General features: G+C 50.6%; 1 protein-coding gene across 1 annotated transcript; it reads right to left on the bottom strand.

Moving 5' to 3' along the window:
- Nucleotides 1–3174: 3174 nt before the first annotated feature.
- Nucleotides 3175–21241, bottom strand: GIPR (gastric inhibitory polypeptide receptor). The gene is made up of 7 exons (XM_044277582.1): nt 21235–21241; nt 21070–21130; nt 20801–20870; nt 20414–20502; nt 20176–20314; nt 3372–3413; nt 3175–3297 (listed from the first exon to the last, which is right to left on the bottom strand). The coding sequence occupies exons 1-7, from the start codon at nt 21239–21241 to the stop codon at nt 3175–3177; spliced, it is 531 nt and encodes a 176-aa protein (XP_044133517.1).
- Nucleotides 21242–23651: the final 2410 nt, after the last annotated feature.

Genomic DNA, 23651 nt, shown 5'->3' with positions numbered 1-23651 from the left:
GACACTAGTGTCTGACACCCTGACTCCTGACACTAGTAGCTGACACCCTGACTCCTGACACTAGTAGCTGACACCCTGACTCCTGACACTAGTGTCTGACACCCTGACTCCTGACACTAGTAGCTGACACCCTGACTCCTGACACTAGTATCTGACACCCTGACTCCTGACACTAGTATCTGACACCCTGACTCCTGACACTAGTGTCTGACACCCTGACTCCTGCCACTAGTGTCTGACACCCTGACTCCTGCCACTAGTGTCTGACACCCTGACTCCTGACACTAGTGTCTGACACCCTGACTCCTGACACTAGTGTCTGACACCCTGACTCCTGACACTAGTATCTGACACCCTGACTCCTGACACTAGTATCTGACACCCTGACTCCTGCCACTAGTGTCTGACACCCTGACTCCTGACACTAGTCGCTGACACCCTGACTCCTGCCACTAGTGTCTGACACCCTGACTCCTGACACTAGTAGCTGACACCCTGACTCCTGCCACTAGTGTCTGACACCCTGACTCCTGACACTAATGTCTGACACCCTGACTCCTGACACTAGTGTCTGACACCCTGACACTAGTGTCTGACACCCTGACTCCTGCCACTAGTGTCTGACACCCTGACTCCTGACACTAGTAGCTGACACCCTGACTCCTGACACTAGTAGCTGACACCCTGACTCCTGACACTAGTAGCTGACACCCTGACTCCTGACACTAGTGTCTGACACCCTGACTCCTGACACTAGTGTCTGACACCCTGACTCCTGACACTAGTGTCTGACACCCTGACTCCTGACACTAGTGTCTGACACCCTGACTCCTGACACTAGTATCTGACACCCTGACTCCTGACACTAGTGTCTGACACCCTGACTCCTGCCACTAGTGTCTGACACCCTGACTCCTGACACTAGTAGCTGACACCCTGACTCCTGCCACTAGTGTCTGACACCCTGACTCCTGACACTAATGTCTGACACCCTGACTCCTGACACTAGTGTCTGACACCCTGACACTAGTGTCTGACACCCTGACTCCTGCCACTAGTGTCTGACACCCTGACTCCTGCCACTAGTAGCTGACACCCTGACTCCTGACACTAGTAGCTGACACCCTGACTCCTGACACTAGTAGCTGACACCCTGACTCCTGACACTAGTGTCTGACACCCTGACTCCTGACACTAGTGTCTGACACCCTGACTCCTGCCACTAGTGTCTGACACCCTGACTCCTGCCACTAGTGTCTGACACCCTGACTCCTGACACTAGTGTCTGACACCCTGACTCCTGACACTAGTGTCTGACACCCTGCCACTAAGTGTCTGACACCCTGACTCCTGACACTAGTGTCTGACACCCTGACTCCTGACACTAGTGTCTGACACCCTGACTCCTGACACTAGTGTCTGACACCCTGCCACTAGTGTCTGACACCCTGACTCCTGACACTAGTGTCTGACACCCTGACTCCTGACACTAGTGTCTGACACCCTGACTCCTGCCACTAGTGTCTGACACCCTGACTCCTGACACTAGTGTCTGACACCCTGACTCCTGCCACTAGTGTCTGACACCCTGACTCCTGACACTAGTGTCTGACACCCTGACTCCTGACACTAGTGTTTGACACCCTGACTCCTGCCACTAGTGTCTGACACCCTGACTCCTGACACTAGTGTCTGACACCCTGCCACTAGTGTCTGACACCCTGACTCCTGACACTAGTGTCTGACACCCTGACTCCTGACACTAGTGTCTGACACCCTGACTCCTGACACTAGTGTCTGACACCCTGACTCCTGACACTAGTGTCTGACACCCTGACTCCTGACACTAGAGTCTGACACCCTGACTCCTGACACTAGTGTCTGACACCCTGACTCCTGACACTAGTGTCTGACACCCTGACTCCTGACACTAGTGTCTGACACCCCTGACTCCTGCCACTAGTGTCTGACCCCTGACTCATGACACTAGTGTCTGACACCCTGACTCCTGACACTAGTGTCTGACACCCTGACTCCTGACACTAATGTCTGACACCCTGACTCCTGACACTAGTGTCTGACACCCTGGACCTCCGACACTAGTGTCTGACACCCTGACTCCTGACACTAGTGTCTGACACCCTGACTCCTGACACTAAGTGTCTGACACCCTGACTCCTGACACTAGTGTCTGACACCCTGACTCCTGACACTAGTGTCTGACACCCTGACTCCTGACACTAATGTCTGACACCCTGACTCCTGACACTAGTGTCTGACACCCTGACTCCTGACACTAGTGTCTGACACCCCTGACTCCTGACACTAGTGTCTGACACCCTGACTCCTGACACTAGTGTCTGACACCCTGACTCCTGACACTAGTGTCTGACACCCTGACTCCTGACACTAGTGTCTGACACCCTGACTCCTGACACTAGTGTCTGACACCCTGACTCCTGACACTAGTGTCTGACACCCTGACTCCTGACACTAGTGTCTGACACCCTGACTCCTGACACTAGTGTCTGACACCCTGACTCCTGACACTAGTGTCTGACACCCTGACTCCTGACACTAGTGTCTGACACCCTGACTCCTGACACTAGTGTCTGACACCCTGACTCCTGACACTAGTGTCTGACACCCTGACTCCTGACACTAGTGTCTGACACCCTGACTCCTGACACTAGTGTCTGACACCCTGACTCCTGACACTAGTGTCTGACACCCTGACTCCTGACACTAGTGTCTGACACCCTGACTCCTGACACTAGTGTCTGACACCCTGACTCCTGACACTAGTGTCTGACACCCTGACTCCTGACACTAATGTCTGACACCCTGACTCCTGACACTAGTGTCTGACACCCTGACTCCTGACACTAGTGTCTGACACCCTGACTCCTTCTGACCGGTTGTTCCCGACAATCTGGCCGTGTCAATGTGCGGCCGATCATTCATGGGATGGCCCTGTGGTTCTGTATGAGGGCCCCTCGCCTCCATACTGTGGAGGAGATCGCTGCATGTAAATCCAGCGCTAGTGTCAGGCGAGGTGTAGGAACCAGGCGGCGCTCGCTGCTTTGTACCAGATTTTACTGTAGAGCCGCGATATACAAGCAATAAATAAGTGGGGGAGGGGGTAGCGTCGGCCGGAGCGGGGCCCCTGAGCGCTCAGACATCAGGTTCTCTGCAGCATGGGCTCTTCTGGGAGGGGGGGCGCAGGGATCGGGGGGCACATGATGGGTGTTCTCCTTGGAAGGTGTCCTGGAGCTTCCTGCGCAGCTCGGCCTGAACCTGCGGGAGACAGAACATGAGGACCTGGGGTACAGCGTGGAGGTGGGGGGGGCGGGGGGGGGGGGGGGCCTCACCTCCTTATTACAGATGCAGTACAGCAGAGCGACCAGCAGCCCCTGCAGGACAGAGAGAGAGACCCGTCACTGATAGTGCTATGAGAAAGTATTCACACCCCATGGATGCATATCTAGTGTTAGAGAAGGGAGGAAAGCTATGTGCAAAAGTATGTGCCCCCCTAACACAGAAATAATGGCTCCGCATGGAGCGGACACAGAGCCATACATTCTGGACTGTCAGGCCCCTTTCACACGGGCGAGATTTCCGTGCGGGTGCAATGCGTGAGGTGAACGCATTGCACCCGCACTGAATCCGGACCCATTCTCTCCTATGGGGCTGTGCACATGAGCGGTGATTTTCACGCATCACTTGTGCGTTGCGTGAAAATCGCAGCATGCTCCTCTTTGTGCATTTTTCACGTAACGCAGGCCCCATAGAAGTGAATGGAGCTGCGTGAAAATCGCATGCATCCGCAAGCAAGTGCAGATGCGATTTTCACGCATGGTTGCTAGGAGACGATCGGGATGGAACATGGTTATAAGAGAAAATAATAGCATTCTGATTACAGACTGCATAGTACAATAGCGCTGGAGGGGTTAAAAAATAAAATAATTGAACTCACCTTAGTCCACTTGATCGCGCAGCCAGCATCTCCTTCTGTCTTCAGGACCTGGGTAAAGGACCTTTGATGACATCACTGCGATCATCACATGGTCCATCACCATGGTAAAAGATCATGTGATGGACCATGTGATGACTGGAGTGACGTCACCACAGGTCCTTTTCGGCTGCGTGTACAAGTGAGGTAAATTATTATTATTTTTTAACCCCTCCAGCGCTATTGCACTATGCGTTCTGTATTCAGAATGCTATTATTTTCCATTATAACCGTGTTATAAGCAGAAATAATACAATCTACACAACACTGAACCCGAACGTCTGTGAAGGCTGTGAGATCTGCGCTGCGATTGGTCAGCGCTACAGCCTGGGAGAAGGAACGGCCAGGGGGAAACAGGCCAGACTCCGCCTGAACCAATTCAGTGAGGATACCGGAGGACGGAGCGGCGCCCAGAGATAATAGGAAGTGCAGTGAGGTCCCGGGGCGCCGCTCTATGTAGCCTGATCATTATCTTACAATGTTTGGACCGATGAAAGGTCCTCTTTAAAGAGCAGGTTCTCTTAAATCTGACAACCTAAAAGCGAAGCAGGGTGTCAGGCGCATCTGCCAAGGAGTAGCTGAGAATGGAGGAGCAAAATAAGAGACAGCTCTCCACTCCAGTGGTGGATTATGCAGAGCCGGCCTCGTCTCCATCCCCGTCCGGCCTATGTCACCACCTTTCACAAACGGCTGTTAGCATTCCCATGTGACCTTACATACTGACAGTCTCCAATCATTGCTGACAGTCACCCACAGTGTAGGGACTCATCCCACTGACAAAGGGAATGGAAAAACTGGTTGTCCTGTGATGGCTCCTACATAAATCCAGTGATCGCAGCTGATGGCTCCTCTATAAATCCAGTGATCGCAGGTGATGGCTCCTCCATAAATCCAGTGATCACAGTTGATGGCTCCTCCATAAATCCAGTGATCTCAGGTGATGGCTCCTCCATAAATCCAGTGATCTCAGGTGATGGCTCCTCCATAAATCCAGTGATCACAGATGATGGCTCCTCCATAAATCCAGTGATCACAGATGATGGCTCATTCATCAATCCAGTGATCACAGCTGATGGTTCCTCCATAAATCCAGTGATCTCAGGTGATGGCTCCTCCATAAATCCAGTGATCTCAGGTGATGGCTCCTCCATAAATCCAGTGATCACAGATGATGGCTCATTCATAGGGATGAGCGAACTCGAACTGTATAATTCGGGTTCGTACCGAATTTTGGGGTGTCCGTGACACGGACCCGAACCCGGACATTTTCGTAAAAGTCCGGGTTCGGGTTCGGTGTTCGTCGCTTTCTTCGCGCTTTTGTGACGCTTTCTTGGCGCTTTTTGAAAGGCTGCAAAGCAGCCAATCAACAAGCGTCATACTACTTGCCCCAAGAGGCCATCACAGCCATGCCTACTATTGGCATGGCTGTGATTGGCCAGAGCACCATGTGACCCAGCCTCTATTTAAGCTGGAGTCACATAGCGCCGCCCGTCACTCTGCTCTGATTAGCGTAGGGAGAGGTTGCGGCTGCGACAGTAGGGCGAGATTAGGCAGATTAACTCCTCCAAAGGACTTGATTAACTGATCGATCTGCAGCTGTGGATCATTGAGCTGCTGATCCTCAATTGCTCACTGTTTTTAGGCTGCCCAGACCGTTTGTCAGTCACATTTTTCTGGGGTGATCGGCGGCCATTTTGTGTCTTGTGGTGCGCCAGCACAAGCTGCGACCAAGTGCATTTAACCCTCAATGGTGTGGTTGTTTTTTGGCTAAAGCCTACATCAGGGTGAAGCTGTCACACCAAGTGCATTTAACCAGCAATAGTCTGTTCATTTTTTGGCCATATACAAAATCAGGGGCAAGCTGCGCCTGTCACCAAGTGCATTTAACCCTCAATGGTGTGGTTGTTTTTTGGCTAAAGCCTACATCAGGGTGAAGCTGTCACACCAAGTGCATTTAACCAGCAATAGTGTGGTTATTTTTTGGCCATATCCCAGTCTAATTCTGTCACTAAATCCATACCGGTCACCCAGCGCCTAAATACTAGGCCTCAAATTTATATCCCGCTAAATCTGTCCTTAGTGCTGTAGCTGGGCGAGTTATTTAGTGTCCGTTCAAGCACATTTCTTGTTCTGGGTTGAAATACAATTCCCAATTTAGCAATTTCATAATTTAGTGGTTTCTGCTATATCAGAGCTATTTGAAATCTATCCCTAAAAGGGTATATAATATTCAAGGTGCACATTGGGTCATTCAGAATAACTTCACACACACCCGCTACTGTGTATTTCCAAGTCTAATTCTGGCACTAAACCCATACCTGTCACCCAGCGCCTAAATACTAGGCCTCAAATTTATATCCCGCTAAATCTGTCCTTAGTGCTGTAGCTGGGCGAGTTATTTAGTGTCCGTTCAAGCACATTTCTTGTTCTGGGTTGAAATACAATTCCCAATTTAGCAATTTCATAATTTAGTGGTTTCTGCTATATCAGAGCTATTTGAAATCTATCCCTAAAAGGGTATATAATATTCAAGGTGCACATTGGGTCATTCAGAATAACTTCACACACACCCGCTACTGTGTATTTCCAAGTCTAATTCTGGCACTAAACCCATACCTGTCACCCAGCGCCTAAATACTAGGCCTCAAATTTATATCCCGCTAAATCTCTCGTTACCGCTGTCCTGTTGTGGCTGGGAAAGTTATTTAGTGTCCGTCAAAGCACATTTTTTGTTCTCGGTTGAAATACAATTCCCAATTTAGCAATTTCATAATTTAGTCGTTTCTGCTATATCAGAGCTATTTGAAATCTATCCCTAAAAGGGTAGATCATATTGAAGGTGCACATTGGGTCATTCAGAATAACTTCACACACCCGCTACTGTGTATTTCTAAGTCTAATTCTGTCACTAAACCCATACCGGTCACCCAGCGCCTAAATACTAGGCCTCAAATTTATATCCCGCTGAATTTGAATACAATACATTGGGCCAAATAATATATTTGTTGTTGTGGTGAACCATAACAATGAGAAAAACATCTAGTAAGGGACGCGGACGTGGACATGGTCGTGGTGGTGTTAGTGGACCCTCTGGTGCTGGGAGAGGACGTGGCCGTTCTGCCACATCCACACGTCCTAGTGAACCAACTACCTCAGGTCCCAGTAGCCGCCAGAATTTACAGCGATATTTGGTGGGGCCCAATGCCGTTCTAAGGATGGTAAGGCCTGAGCAGGTACAGGCATTAGTCAATTGGGTGGCCGACAGTGGATCCAGCACGTTCACATTATCTCCCACCCAGTCTTCTGCAGAAAGCGCACAGATGGCGCCTGAAAACCAACCCCATCAGTCTGTCACATCACCCCCATGCATACCAGGGAAACTGTCTCAGCCTCAAGTTATGCAGCAGTCTCTTATGCTGTTTGAAGACTCCGCTGGCAGGGTTTCCCAAGGGCATCCACCTAGCCCTTCCCCAGCGGTGGAAGACATAGAATGCACTGACGCACAACCACTGCTGCTGCGTCTTTCTGCAGTGTGCAGACTGAACAGGAGGTCAGGGAGGAAGACTGGGTGGAAGACGATGCAGGGGACGATGAGGTCCTAGACCCCACATGGAATGAAGGTCGTGCCACTGACTTTCACAGTTCGGAGGAAGAGGCAGTGGTGAGACCGAGCCAACAGCGTAGCAAAAGAGGGAGCAGTGGGCAAAAGCAGAACACCCGCCGCCAAGAGACTCCGCCTGCTACTGACCGCCGCCATCTGGGACCGAGCACCCCAAAGGCAGCTTCAAGGAGTTCCCTGGCATGGCACTTCTTCAAACAATGTGCTGACGACAAGACCCGAGTGGTTTGCACGCTGTGCCATCAGAGCCTGAAGCGAGGCATTAACGTTCTGAACCTGAGCACAACCTGCATGACCAGGCACCTGCATGCAAAGCATGAACTGCAGTGGAGTAAACACCTTAAAACCAAGGAAGTCACTCAGGCTCCCCCTGCTACCTCTTCTGCTGCTGCCGCCTCGGCCTATTCTGCTGCTGCCGCCTCGGCCTCTTCCTCCGCCTCTGGAGGAACGTTGGCACCTGCCGCCCAGCAAACAGGGGATGTACCACCAACACCACCACCACCACCTCCGTCACCAAGCGTCTCAACCATGTCACACGGCAGCGTTCAGCTCTCCATCTCACAAACATTTGAGAGAAAGCGTAAATTCCCACCTAGCCACCCTCGATCCCTGGCCCTGAATGCCAGCATTTCTAAACTACTGGCCTATGAAATGCTGTCATTTAGGCTGGTGGACACAGACAGCTTCAAACAGCTCATGTCGCTTGCTGTCCCACAGTATGTTGTTCCCAGCCGGCACTACTTCTCCAAGAGAGCCGTGCCTTCCCTGCACAACCAAGTATCCGATAAAATCAAGTGTGCACTGCGCAACGCCATCTGTGGCAAGGTCCACCTAACCACAGATACGTGGACCAGTAAGCACGGCCAGGGACGCTATATCTCCCTAACTGCACACTGGGTAAATGTAGTGGCAGCTGGGCCCCAGGCGGAGAGCTGTTTGGCGCACGTCCTTCCGCCGCCAAGGATCGCAGGGCAACATTCTTTGCCTCCTGTTGCCACCTCCTCCTTCTCGGCTTCCTCCTCCTCTTCTTCCACCTGCTCATCCAGTCAGCCACACACCTTCACCACCAACTTCAGCACAGCCCGGGGTAAACGTCAGCAGGCCATTCTGAAACTCATATGTTTGGGGGACAGGCCCCACACCGCACAGGAGTTGTGGCGGGGTATAGAACAACAGACCGACGAGTGGTTGCTGCCGGTGAGCCTCAAGCCCGGCCTGGTGGTGTGCGATAATGGGCGAAATCTCGTTGCAGCTCTGGGACTAGCCGGTTTGACGCACATCCCTTGCTTGGCGCATGTGCTGAATTTGGTGGTGCAGAAGTTCATTCACAACTACCCCGACATGTCAGAGCTGCTGCATAAAGTGCGGGCCGTCTGTTCGCGCTTCCGGCGTTCACATCCTGCCGCTGCTCGCCTGTCTGCGCTACAGCGTAACTTCGGCCTTCCCGCTCACCGCCTCATATGCGACGTGCCCACCAGGTGGAACTCCACCTTGCACATGCTGGACAGACTGTGCGAGCAGCAGCAGGCCATAGTGGAGTTTCAGCTGCAGCACGCACGGGTCAGTCGCACTACAGAACAGCACCACTTCACCACCAATGACTGGGCCTCCATGCGAGACCTGTGTGCCCTGTTGCGCTGTTTCGAGTACTCCACCAACATGGCCAGTGGCGATGACGCCGTTATCAGCGTTACAATACCACTTCTATGTCTCCTTGAGAAAACACTTAGGGCGATGATGGAAGAGGAGGTGGCCCAGGAGGAGGAGGAGGAGGAGGAGGAAGAGGGGTCATTTTTAGCACTTTCAGGCCAGTCTCTTCGAAGTGACTCAGAGGGAGGTTTTTGGCAACAGCAGAGGCCAGGTACAAATGTGGCCAGCCAGGGCCCACTACTGGAGGACGAGGAGGACGAGGATGAGGAGGAGGTGGAGGAGGATGAGGATGAAGCATGGTCACAGCGGGGTGGCACCCAACGCAGCTCGGGTCCATCACTGGTGCGTGGCTGGGGGGAAAGGCAGGACGATGACGATACGCCTCCCACAGAGGACAGCTTGTCCTTATCCCTGGGCAGCCTGGCACACATGAGCGACTACATGCTGCAGTGCCTGCGCAACGACAGCAGAGTTGCCCACATTTTAACGTTGGTAGACGCGCTACTGAGAGCATTCCCAAATGTCACAGGGGAACAAGTGGAAGCCCAAGGCCAAGGCAGAGGAGGAGCAAGAGGTCGCCAAGGCAGCTGTGTCACGGCCAGCTCCTCTGAGGGCAGGGTTAGCATGGCAGAGATGTGGAAAACTTTTGTCAACACGCCACAGCTAACTGCACCACCACCTGATACGCAACGTGTTAGCAGGAGGCAACATTTCACTAACATGGTGGAACAGTACGTGTGCACACCCCTCCACGTACTGACTGATGGTTCGGCCCCATTCAACTTCTGGGTCTCTAAATTGTCCACGTGGCCAGAGCTAGCCTTTTATGCCTTGGAGGTGCTGGCCTGCCCGGCAGCCAGCGTTTTGTCTGAACGTGTATTCAGCACGGCAGGGGGCGTCATTACAGACAAACGCAGCCGCCTGTCTACAGCCAATGTGGACAAGCTGACGTTCATAAAAATGAACCAGGCATGGATCCCACAGGACCTGTCCGTCCCTTGTCCACATTAGACATTAACTACCTCCCCATAACCATATATTATTGGACTCCAGGGCACTTCCTCATTCAATCCTATTTTTATTTTCATTTTACCATTATATTGCGATGCTACCCAAAGTTGAATGAACCTCTCCTCTGCCTGTGTGCTAGGCCTAAATATATGCCAATGGACTGTTGCAGTGGTGGGTGACGTGAAGCCTGATTCTCTGCTATGACATGCAGACTGATTCTCTGCTGACATGAAGCCAGATTCTCTGTTACGGGACCTCTCTCCTCTGCCTGTGTGCTGGGCCTAAATTTATGACAATGGACTGTTACAGTGGTGGATGACGTGAAGCCTGATTCTCTGCTATGATATGCAGACTGATTCTCTGCTGACATGAAGCCAGATTCTCTGTTACGGGACCTCCCTCCTCTGCCTGGGTGCTAGGCCTAAATATATGCCAATGGACTGTTGCAGTGTTGGCTGACGTGAAGCCTGATTCTATGCTATGACATGCAGACTGATTCTCTGCTGACATGAAGCCAGATTGTCTGTTACGGGACCTCTCTCCTCTGCCTGTGTGCTAGGCCTAAATATATGCCAATGGACTGTTGCAGTGTTGGCTGACGTGAAGCCTCATTCTCTGCTATGACATGCAGACTAATTCTCTGCTGACATGAAGACAGATTCTCTGTTACGGGACCTCCCTCCTCTGCCTGGGTGCTGGGCCTAAATATATGCCAATGGACTGTTGCAGTGGTGGCTGACGTGAAGCCTCATTCTCTGCTATGACATGCAGACTAATTCTCTGCTGACATGAAGCCAGATTGTCTGTTACGGGACCTCCCTCCTCTGCCTGGGTGCTGGGCCTAAATATATGCCAATGGACTGTTGCAGTGGTGGGTGACGTGAAGCCTGATTCTCTGCTATGACATGCAGACTGATTCTCTGCTGACATGAAGCCAGATCCTCTGTTACGGGACCTCTCTCCTCTGCCTGTGTGTGTGCTGGGCCTAAATATATGCCAATGGACTGTTGCAGTGGTGGCTGACGTGAAGCCTCATTCTCTGCTATGACATGCAGACTAATTCTCTGCTGACATGAAGACAGATTCTCTGTTACGGGACCTCCCTCCTCTGCCTGGGTGCTGGGCCTGAATATATGCCAATGGACTGTTGCAGTGGTGGGTGACGTGAAGCCTCATTCTCTGCTATGACATGCAGACTGATTCTCTGCTGACATGAAGACAGATTGTCTGTTACGGGACCTCCCTCCTCTGCCTGGGTGCTGGGCCTAAATATATGCCAATGGACTGTTGCAGTGGTGGCTGACGTGAAGCCTCATTCTCTGCTATGACATGCAGACTAATTCTCTGCTGACATGAAGACAGATTCTCTGTTACGGGACCTCTCTGCTCTGCCTGTGTGCTAGGCCTAAATATATGCCAATGGACTGTTGCAGTGGTGGGTGACGTGAAGCCTCATTCTCTGCTATGACATGCAGACTAATTCTCTGGTGACATGAAGACAGATTGTCTGTTACGGGACCTCCCTCCTCTGCCTGGGTGCTGGGCCTAAATATATGCCAATGGACTGTTGCAGTGGTGGCTGACGTGAAGCCTCATTCTCTGCTATGACATGCAGACTAATTCTCTGCTGACATGAAGACAGATTCTCTGTTACGGGACCTCCCTCCTCTGCCTGGGTGCTGGGCCTAAATATATGCCAATGGACTGTTGCAGTGGTGGGTGACGTGAAGCCTGATTCTCTGCTATGACATGCAGACTAATTCTCTGCTGACATGAAGACAGATTCTCTGTTACGGGACCTCTCTCCTCTGCCTGTGTGTGTGCTGGGCCTAAATATATGCCAATGGACTGTTGCAGTGGTGGCTGACGTGAAGCCTCATTCTCTGCTATGACATGCAGACTAATTCTCTGCTGACATGAAGACAGATTCTCTGTTACGGGACCTCCCTCCTCTGCCTGGGTGCTGGGCCTAAATATATGCCAATGGACTGTTGCAGTGGTGGCTGACGTGAAGCCTCATTCTCTGCTATGACATGCAGACTGATTCTCTGCTGACATGAAGCCAGATTGTCTGTTACGGGACCTCTCTGCTCTGCCTGTGTGCTAGGCCTAAATATATGCCAATGGACTGTTGCAGTGGTGGGTGACGTGAAGCCTCATTCTCTGCTATGACATGCAGACTGATTCTCTGCTGTCATGAAGCCAGATTGTCTGTTACGGGACCTCTCTCCTCTGCCTGGGTGCTGGGCCTAAATATATGCCAATGGACTGTTGCAGTGGTGGCTGACGTGAAGCCTCATTCTCTGCTATGACATGCAGACTGATTCTCTGCTGACATGAAGCCAGATTCTCTGTTACGGGACCTCTCTCCTCTGCCTGTGTGTGTGCTGGGCCTAAATATATGCCAATGGACTGTTGCAGTGGTGGCTGACGTGAAGCCTCATTCTCTGCTATGACATGCAGACTAATTCTCTGCTGACATGAAGACAGATTCTCTGTTACGGGACCTCCCTCCTCTGCCTGGGTGCTGGGCCTAAATATATGCCAATGGACTGTTGCAGTGGTGGCTGACGTGAAGCCTCATTCTCTGCTATGACATGCAGACTAATTCTCTGCTGACATGAAGACAGATTCTCTGTTACGGGACCTCTCTCCTCTGCCTGGGTGCCGGGGCCTAAATATCTGAGAATGGACTGTTCCAGTGGTGGGTGACGGGAAGCCAGATTCTCTGCTATGGAACCTCTCTCCAATTGATTTTGGTTAATTTTTATTTATTTAATTTTTAATTTAATTCATTTCCCTATCCACATTTGTTTGCAGGGGATTTACCTACATGTTGCTGCCTTTTGCAGCCCTCTAGCTCTTTCCTGGGCTGTTTTACAGCCTTTTTAGTGCCGAAAAGTTCGGGTCCCCATTGACTTCAATGGGGTTCGGGTTCGGGACGAAGTTCGGATCGGGTTCGGATCCCGAACCCGAACATTTCCGGGATGTTCGGCCGAACTTCTCGAACCCGAACATCCAGGTGTTCGCTCAACTCTACTCATTCATCAATCCAGTGATCACAGTTGATGGCTCCTCCATAAATCCAGTGATAACAGTTGATGGCTCCTCCATCAATCCAGTGATAACAGTTGATGGCTCCTCCATCAATCCAGTGATCACAGGTGATGGCTCCTCCATAAATCCAGTGATCACAGGTGATGGCTCCTCCATAAATCCAGTGATCACAGGTGATGGCTCCTCTATAAATCCAGTGATCACAGATGATGGCTCCTCCATCAATCCAGTGATCACAGATGATGGCTCCTCCATCAATCCAGTGATCTCAGGTGATGGCTCCTCTATAAATCCAGTGATCACAGATGATGGCTCCTCCATAAATCCAGTGATCTCAAGTGATGGCTCCTCTATAAATCCAGTGATCACAGATGATGGCTCATTCGTCAATCCAGTGATCACAGCTGATGGCTCCTCCATCAATCCAGTGATCACAGGTGATGGCTCCTCCATCAATCCAGTGATCACAGATGATGGCTCCTCCATAAATCCAGTGATCACAGGTGATGGCTCCTCTATAATTCCAGTGATCACATATTATGGCTCCTCCATAAATCCAGTGATCACAGGTGATGGCTCCTCCATCAATCCAGTGATCTCAGGTGATGGCTCCTCTATAAATCCAGTGATCACAGATGATGGCTCCTCCATAAATCCAGTGATCACAGGTGATGGCTCCTCCATCAATCCAGTGATCACAGATGATGGCTCATTCATCAATCCAGTGATCACAGTTGATGGCTCCTCCATCAATCCAGTGATCACAGGTGATGGCTCCTCCATCAATCCAGTGATCACAGGTGATGGCTCCTCTATAAATTAAGTGACCTCAGGTGATGGCTCCTCCATCAATCCAGTGATCACAGGTGATGGCTCCTCCATAAATCCAGTGATCACAGGTGATGGCTGCTCTTTAAATTAAGTGATCTCAGGTGATGGCTCCTCTATAATTCCAGTGATCTCAGGTGATGGCTCCTCCATCAATCCAGTGATCACAGATAATGGCTCATTCATCAATCCAGTGATCACAGGTGATGGCTCCTCCATCAATCCAGTGATCACAGGTGATGGCTCCTCCATAAATCCAGTGATCACAGGTGATGGCTCCTCCATAAATCCAGTGATCACAGGTGATGGCTCCTCCATCAATCCAGTGATCACAGGTGATGGCTCCTCTACAAATTAAGTGATCTCAGGTGATGGCTCCTCTATAAATCCAGTGATCTCAGGTGATGGCTCCTCCATAAATCCAGTGATCACAGGTGATGGCTCCTCCATAAATCCAGTGATCTCAGGTGATGGCTCCTCTATAAATCCAGTGATCACAGATGATGGCTCCTCTATAAATCCAGTGATCTCAGGTGATGACTCCTCCATAAATCCAGTGATCACAGGTGACGGCTCCTCCATAAATCCAGTGATCACAGGTGATGGCTCCTCTATAAATCCAGTGATCACAGGTGATGGCTCCTCCATAAATCCAGTGATCGCAGGTGATGGCTCGTCTACAGACACCACTAGGAGTAGCTCTCTAGGGGAATGTCTACACTAAGCTTCTGAGCACCTTCTAGAGGCTGCAGAATGTTCTCTGGTCACTCTCTGCAGGGGTTTGGAGCTTGGTTTCAGTCTAATGGAGAGCTCCCCTGTAATGATATGTTATTCATCAGCTGCAGTTTTATCACAACGTGTAGGTTGTGGAGGCTTGAAATGTGCAGTCCATGAGGAGTCCAAGCATCGCATGAACGACAGAGGTGAGGATAAGCCTCATCAACAACCAGGAAGACTGAGACCAGATATATGAGAGTGGCAGCACTGACCATATGACACGGCTGGTTACCCAGCGTAGGGGGGGACATACTTTATCATGTACTGGTTTGTGTATGTAGGGTTCCCACCTGGAACCACTGGGAGGCAGGGCAGCATTTAATGTGTAATTCTACCTACCTGCGGTTTTCCCTTGAGCAGTCAAGGCTTTGTGAGATACCGGGAGATATCTCAGGCTGTAGAACAGCTACAGACATGAGCCACAATCTGAGCTCTAAAACAAGGGATAACATGCACTAAAGTCCATAATACCATCCCCCGGGGGCATAGTGATGGTGGGGGGCAAGCGGGGCCCTGGGCACAGAGGGTTGAGTGCGTGCCCGTGCAGTTCATCTACATGGTGGAGCAGGGAGCCGTCCACCGTTCTGCTAAGATGCAGTGCTCCCCGGCAGTCCATACATCGAGACACTGGGCTGTGCAGAGTCCAGTGCAATGTGACTGGGTCCTGCTGCTGGGGAGCACCCAGAAAATAGGCAAGGATTTATGGGTTTTATAGAGCTGGAGGGAGCATCACTGAAAGGGGCAAAATGTGGGAATTACTACTGTGAGGGGCACAATGTGGGCATAACTTCTGTGTGGGGGCATAGTATGAGCAGGGCACAATATGGGCATAGCAACTGTGAGTGGGCACAACTACTGTTAGGGGGCACAATGTGGGCATTAGTACTGTGTGGTAGCACTAAGGGGAAAGCAATGCCCTAGATTACCCTGTTATACATTGGGATGACTCGGTCTATGCTTCTCGTCCTGTCCCTGCAGCCTACAAGCATGTCCTCCACCTCCCCCCACCCCAGGCTGGCTGAGATCATAGCCAGATAAAGGAGGAAGCACTACTTCTACCGGCTCTATTTTAGGTTGCATAGCAGCCGGAGATCCAGGTCTGGTTTTAAAGCTGATACTCTAATCTTTAAAACACGACCTCTCAGGTTGTCAGTTTTAAATCAAGGCTTTGGTCACATGTCTAGCTGCTCTAGAGCCTGTGCTAGAGCTGGTTGATGTAGCCCCCCTCCCCCATCCTTAGTCAACTCAGTCAGCCTGGAGGAGGATAGGGAGACTACAGGGATGGGAGGAGAGGTATAGATGCTCCTCTCTGTATAACTGTACATTACTCTGGGGAGGGGGGTAACATGGACTTCTGTGCAGGATATCAAGCCCCCATACTTACTCTCTGTATTACTGTACATTACTCCAGGGAGGGGGGTAACATGGACTTCTGTGCAGGATATCAATCCCCCATACTTACTCTCTGTATTACTGTACATTACTCCGGGGAGGGGGGTAACATGGACTTCTGTGCAGGATATCAAGCCCCCATACTTACTCTCTGTATAACTGTACATTACTCCGGGGAGAGGGGTAACATGGACTTCTGTGCAGGATATCAATCCCCCATACTTACTCTCTGTATAACTGTACATTACTCCGGGGAGAGGGGTAACATGGACTTCTGTGCAGGATATCAATCCCCCATACTTACTCTCTGTATAACTGTACATTACTCCGGGGAGAGGGGTAACATGGACTTCTGTGCAGGATATCAATCCCCCATACTTACTCTCTGTATTACTGTACATTACTCCAGGGAGGGGGGTAACATGGACTTCTGTGCAGGATATCAATCCCCCATACTTACTCTCTGTATTACTGTACATTACTCCAGGGAGGGGGGTAACATGGACTTCTGTGCAGGATATCAATCCCCCATACTTACTCTCTGTATTACTGTACATTACTCCAGGGAGAGGGGGGTAACATGGACCTCTGTGCAGGATATCAATCCCCCATACTTACTCTCTGTATTACTGTACATTACTCCAGGGAGGGGGGTAACATGGACTTCTGTGCAGGATATCAATCCCCCATACTTACTCTCTGTATTACTGTACATTACTCCAGGGAGAGGGGTAACATGGACTTCTGTGCAGGATATCAATCCCCCATACTTACTCTCTGTATTACTGTACATTACTCCAGGGAGGGGGGTAACATGGACTTCTGTGCAGGATATCAATCCCCCATACTTACTCTCTGTATTACTGTACATTACTCCGGGGAGAGTGGTAACATGGACTTCTGTGCAGGATATCAATCCCCCATACTTACTCTCTGTATTACTGTACATTACTCCAGGGAGAGGGGTAACATGGACTTCTGTGCAGGATATCAATCCCCCATCCTTACTCTCTGTATTACTGTACATTACTCCGGGGAGGGGGGTAACATGGACTTCTCTGCAGGATATCAATCTCCCATACTTACTCTCTGTATAACTGTACATTACTCCAGGGAGAGGGGTAACATGGACTTCTGTGCAGGATATCAATCCCCCATCCTTACTCACTGTATAACTGTACATTACTCCGGGGAGGGGGGTAACACGGGCTTCTGTGCAGGATATCAATCCCCCATACTTACTCTCTGTATTACTGTACATTACTCCAGGGAGGGGGGTAACATGGACTTCTGTGCAGGTTATCAATCCCCCATACTTACTCTATGTATAACTGTACATTACTCCAGGGAGAGGGGTAACATGGACTTCTGTGCAGGATATCAAGCCCCCATACTTACTCTCTGTATAACTGTACATTACTCCAGGGAGAGGGGTAACATGGACTTCTGTGCAGGATATCAATCCCCCATCCTTACTCACTGTATAACTGTACATTACTCCGGGGAGGGGGGTAACACGGGCTTCTGTGCAGGATATCAATCCCCCATACTTACTCTCTGTATTACTGTACATTACTCCAGGGAGGGGGGTAACATGGACTTCTGTGCAGGTTATCAATCCCCCATACTTACTCTATGTATAACTGTACATTACTCCGGGGAGAGGGGTAACATGGACTTCTGTGCAGGATATCAATCCCCCATACTTACTCTCTGTATTACTGTACATTACTCCAGGGAGGGGGGTAACATGGACTTCTGTGCAGGATATCAATCCCCCATACTTACTCTCTGTATTACTGTACATTACTCCGGGGAGAGGGGTAACATGGACTTCTGTGCAGGATATCAATCCCCCATACTTACTCTCTGTATTACTGTACATTACTCCAGGGAGAGGGGTAACATGGACTTCTGTGCAGGATATCAATCCCCCATACTTACTCTCTGTATTACTGTACATTACTCCGGGGAGAGGGGTAACATGGACTTCTGTGCAGGATATCAATCTCCCATACTTACTCTCTGTATTACTGTACATTACTCCGGGGAGAGGGGGGTAACATGGACTTCTGTGCAGGATATCAATCCCCCATACTTACTCTCTGTATTACTGTACATTACTCCAGGGAGGGGGGTAACATGGACTTCTGTGCAGGATATCAATCCCCCATACTTACTCTCTGTATTACTGTACATTACTCCAGGGAGGGGGGTAACATGGACTTCTGTGCAGGATATCAATCCCCCATACTTACTCTCTGTATTACTGTACATTACTCCAGGGAGAGGGGTAACATGGACTTCTGTGCAGGATATCAATCCCCCATACTTACTCTCTGTATTACTGTACATTACTCCAGGGAGGGGGGTAACATGGACTTCTGTGCAGGATATCAATCCCCCATACTTACTCTCTGTATTACTGTACATTACTCCAGGGAGAGGGGTAACATGGACTTCTGTGCAGGATATCAATCCCCCATACTTACTCTCTGTATTACTGTACATTACTCCGGGGAGAGGGGGGTAACATGGACTTCTGTGCAGGATATCAATCCCCCATACTTACTCTCTGTATTACTGTACATTACTCCGGGGAGAGGGGGGTAACATGGACTTCTGTGCAGGATATCAATCCCCCATACTTACTCTCTGTATTACTGTACATTACTCCAGGGAGGGGGGTAACATGGACTTCTGTGCAGGATATCAATCCCCCATACTTACTCTCTGTATTACTGTACATTACTCCGGGGAGAGGGATAACATGGACTTCTGTGCAGGATATCAATCCCCCATACTTACTCTCTGTATTACTGTACATTACTCCAGGGAGAGGGGTAACATGGACTTCTGTGCAGGATATCAATCCCCCATACTTACTCTCTGTATTACTGTACATTACTCCAGGGAGAGGGGTAACATGGACTTCTGTGCAGGATATCAATCCCCCATACTTACTCTCTGTATTACTGTACATTACTCCAGGGAGAGGGGTAACATGGACTTCTGTGCAGGATATCAATCCCCCATACTTACTCTCTGTATTACTGTACATTACTCCGGGGAGGGGGGTAACATGGACTTCTGTGCAGGATATCAATCCCCCATACTTACTCTCTGTATTACTGTACATTACTCCAGGGAGGGGGGTAACATGGACTTCTGTGCAGGATATCAATCCCCCATACTTACTCTCTGTATTACTGTACATTACTCCAGGGAGAGGGGTAACATGGACTTCTGTGCAGGATATCAATCCCCCATACTTACTCTCTGTATTACTGTACATTACTCCGGGGAGGGGGGTAACATGGACTTCTGTGCAGGATATCAATCCCCCATACTTACTCTCTGTATTACTGTACATTACTCCAGGGAGAGGGGTAACATGGACTTCTGTGCAGGATATCAATCCCCCATCCTTACTCTCTGTATTACTGTACATTACTCCAGGGAGAGGGGTAACATGGACTTCTGTGCAGGATATCAATCCCCCATCCTTACTCTCTGACTGTTACATATTGTGGTCTTTTCCTTTCAGAGAAGAAGTGAGCAGACAAGTACTCGCCCGCCTAATCCCTACGTTATAACGGCCGTTTACTGGCGCTTTATCAGCATCTAAATCACAGCATCAGATTATTTACCCCAAATACATGAACAAACTGGTTGTGCCAAATAACTCAGGTTAAGCCACACCCCAAACCACATCCCTTTCCCACGAGTAAACTGGTATATTATGTTGGGTAGGGGGGCAGCCCTATGTGTATGGCAGATTTGGGAGGGGGTGAAGACTTTGTCACCAGTGAGGGCAGGGACCTCGTACATGGAAGGAGCTGAGCAGCAGTTCCAGGCCCAGCTTACTGTACCGCACCCGGCCCGTCGCGCTCTCCTCAGGGATGAGGTTGAAGACGGCTTCATGGATCCCGAGGAGAGGAATCAGCGTCAGCGTAGACTTGGCCAACCTGAGGAGGAGAGTGAGAAGAGATGCTCTGCAGGTCAGCGTTCTGTATTGTGCAGGGGAGGATGCTCTACAGGATGCAATGCTCTGCGGGGGGTATTACCTGTACTTGCGGTCACTCCTCCTCATCTGATTGGCTCGAAGTTTCAGGACCAGGATGCGCAGAATCCGCAGGAAGATGATGAAATTCACCTGATGACATCACACAAAGGCAGCCAATCAGAGCTGAGCCGTACTATATATATATACCCCCATACACTATATATATTATCACGCCCCATACACCCAGATAATATGTATTCACGCCCCATTGCTCATTATAGATCTTTTCTTTCATGTGTCTTCTGCGCCTCAGAATTTCGTAGATAAACCACAGAAGACAAGATGGCGTCCAGCCATGACACAGCAGAGGGGCGGAACGCGTCTGGGCAGTAATAACTCGCGTCACATGGAGAGACCTCGGTGACTGAGGCCGAGTCCCATAACTCACCAGCACGGCCAGCAGGATGGGAGAGCGGATTATCCACCAGTACGAGCGGTTGTCATTCCTCTCCCAACAGCTACGAGACAGGAGACACGAGTCAGATGATGCCTCTCACCTCCCGGAGAGCTCGACCACCATCACAGATAAGAAAGAATGCTCTTAAGCTTCATGGGGGTCAATAACTTATGCAAAGCCTAAATTGCATCAGTTTAGTCCTCGGCAGCACTGTCCACCATAGTGCGGTGAGTCAGTGGAACAGGGGGAGCTGTACTCACTGCGTGTTCTCGTATAGCTGCCGCATGACCACCCAGGGGATGACGAAGAGGATCGGAGCCCCTGCAGACGAAAGAAACCGCCACATTTAGAGATCTGCGGGGACTGCTGTATGAGGCGCGGAGGGACCTGTCTATGCCGCAGTGTATAGCTGCCCGTCCACTCACCTGGCATGGATAATACCGACCCTCCTCCCATACATGTACAGGCTGAGTCTCAAGTCCCCGAACACCCTATTATTTCAGAAACTAAAGGGAAAATGAAATATCTGAATCCCCCAGAAAGCAATGGGTGAGGACGCCTATCTTTTAGGGCTATGTCCGGAATATGGCCGCCATCTTGAAAACCGCAATATTGGATCAAGGGCAAATGTTTCCAATGGGAAGGGGGTCATGCAGCATATCCGAGATGACCCAGAATTTTCTCAGAAATCGATTGCCTCAATTAGATTTGCAATATCTCTTGTGGTTCAAAAGTTATCAACACAGAAATTAGTAACAACAACCAGGAGCGTTCCCTGCGATGCACAGCTGTCGGACATGTCCGCGTGTCGTCCCTGGTGTTTAACACAGAACTTAGTAACAACAACCAGGAGCGTTCCCTGCGGTGCACAGCTGTCGGACATGTCCGCGTGTCGTCCCTGGTGTTTAACACAGAACTTAGTAACAACAACCAGGAGCGTTCCCTGCGATGCACAGCTGTCGGACATGTCCGCGTGTCGTCCCTGGTGTTTAACACAGAACTTAGTAACAACAACCAGGAGCATTCCCTGCGATGCACAGCTGTCGGACATGTCCGCGTGTCGTCCCTGGTGTTTAACACAGAACTTAGTAACAACAACCAGGAGCGCTCCCTGCGATGCACAGCTGTCGGACATGTCCACGTGTCGTCCCTGGTGTTTAACACAGAACTTAGTAACAACAACCAGGAGCGTTCCCTGCGATGCACAGCTGTCAGACATGTCCGCGTGTCGTCCCTGGTGTTTAACACAGAACTTAGTAACAACAACCAGGAGCGTTCCCTGCGGTGCACAGCTGTCGGACATGTCCGCGTGTCGCCCCTGGTGTTTAACACAGAACTTAGTAACAACAACCAGGAGCGTTCCCCGCGATGCACAGCTGTCGGACATGTCCGCGTGTCGTTCCTGGTGTTTAACACAGAACTTAGTAACAACAACCAGGAGCGTTCCCTGCGATGCACAGCTGTCGGACATGTCCGCGTGTCGTTCCTGGTGTTTAACACAGAACTTAGTAACAACAACCAGGAGCGTTCCCTGCGATGCACAGCTGTCGGACATGTGTCACGGCTGGCGGTGGGGGAAACCCCCAGCCGTGCGGTACCCAGAGATGTTTGGTCGCTGCAAGGCCAGGACCACAGGATTAGGGAGCAGGTCACCTCCTAAAGTCTCCCTGATCTGACCCTAACTCCTAACCTGCATGGGCCGACCTTTAAGGTAGGAGGACCCATGCGCAGGAACCTCGGGTCCCTACTATCCCTCCGCAGGTCCCTAGGCTAGGAGCTGGATAGACTACCTGTTCCTCCAGAACACGGAGGAACAGGAGCCTAGAAAGGCCAAGCTGGTAATAAGGGGAATCCAATACAACTTATGGCAGTGGCAGGTATGTGGAACTACTACCTCACCTACCTGCCACAAACACACAGCCCGGAACCCATGCAAAAGTGCTGTCTGTCTACAACAACAGAAAAGACAACAGCACACACCATACATCACACAGGGAACCAGGGAACTATAAGGTGCAACAAACCAGCAACCACATACACATAAACATAACATCAGACAAGGTAACAAAGGTTTATGACCAGAAGGATGGTGTGTGCTGTTGTCTTTTCTGTTGTTGTAGACAGACAGCACTTTTGCATGGGTTCCGGGCTGTGTGTTTGTGGCAGGTAGGTGAGGTTGTAGTTCCACATACCTGCCACTGCCATAAGTTGTATTGGATTCCCCTTATTACCAGCTTGGCCTTTCTAGGCTCCTGTTCCTCCGTGTTCTGGAGGAACAGGTAGTCTATCCAGCTCCTAGCCTAGGGACCTGCGGAGGGATAGTAGGGACCCGAGGTTCCTGCGCATGGGTCCTCCTACCTTAAAGGTCGGCCCATGCAGGTTAGGAGTTAGGGTCAGATCAGGGAGACTTTAGGAGGTGACCTGCTCCCTGATCCTGTGGTCCTGGCCTTGCAGCGACCAAACATCTCCGGGTACCGCACGGCTGGGGGTTTCCCCCACCGCCAGCCGTGACAGTATGACCAGAAGGATGGTCCCCACCAGGCAGATGGAGGAGACAGGAGGCTGCTCCAGCCAGCATGGCTGAGAGCAACCTACTGAACCCAGCCAGGGACTGAGGCTTTATAGGCCAAGTGGCCACACCCAAACGGCCAGACACACCCAGTGACTCACACACACTGGGAAGGGAGTTAACCCTTCCTACACCACAGAAGAGAAGGGAAAACACCAACTTAAAGGGAAATAGCACACACACTCACTCACCTGTTACCGCTGGCAACGGCATGCGTGGCAGCCGTGTCCTGAAGAACAACCAGCAGGCCGAGACCCTGCCACCACATGCACA

This window comes from Bufo gargarizans, chromosome 1 (genome assembly GCF_014858855.1).
Source record: "Bufo gargarizans isolate SCDJY-AF-19 chromosome 1, ASM1485885v1, whole genome shotgun sequence".
NCBI lineage: Eukaryota > Metazoa > Chordata > Amphibia > Anura > Bufonidae > Bufo > Bufo gargarizans.
This window is presented reverse-complemented; position numbering and strand designations above follow the sequence as displayed.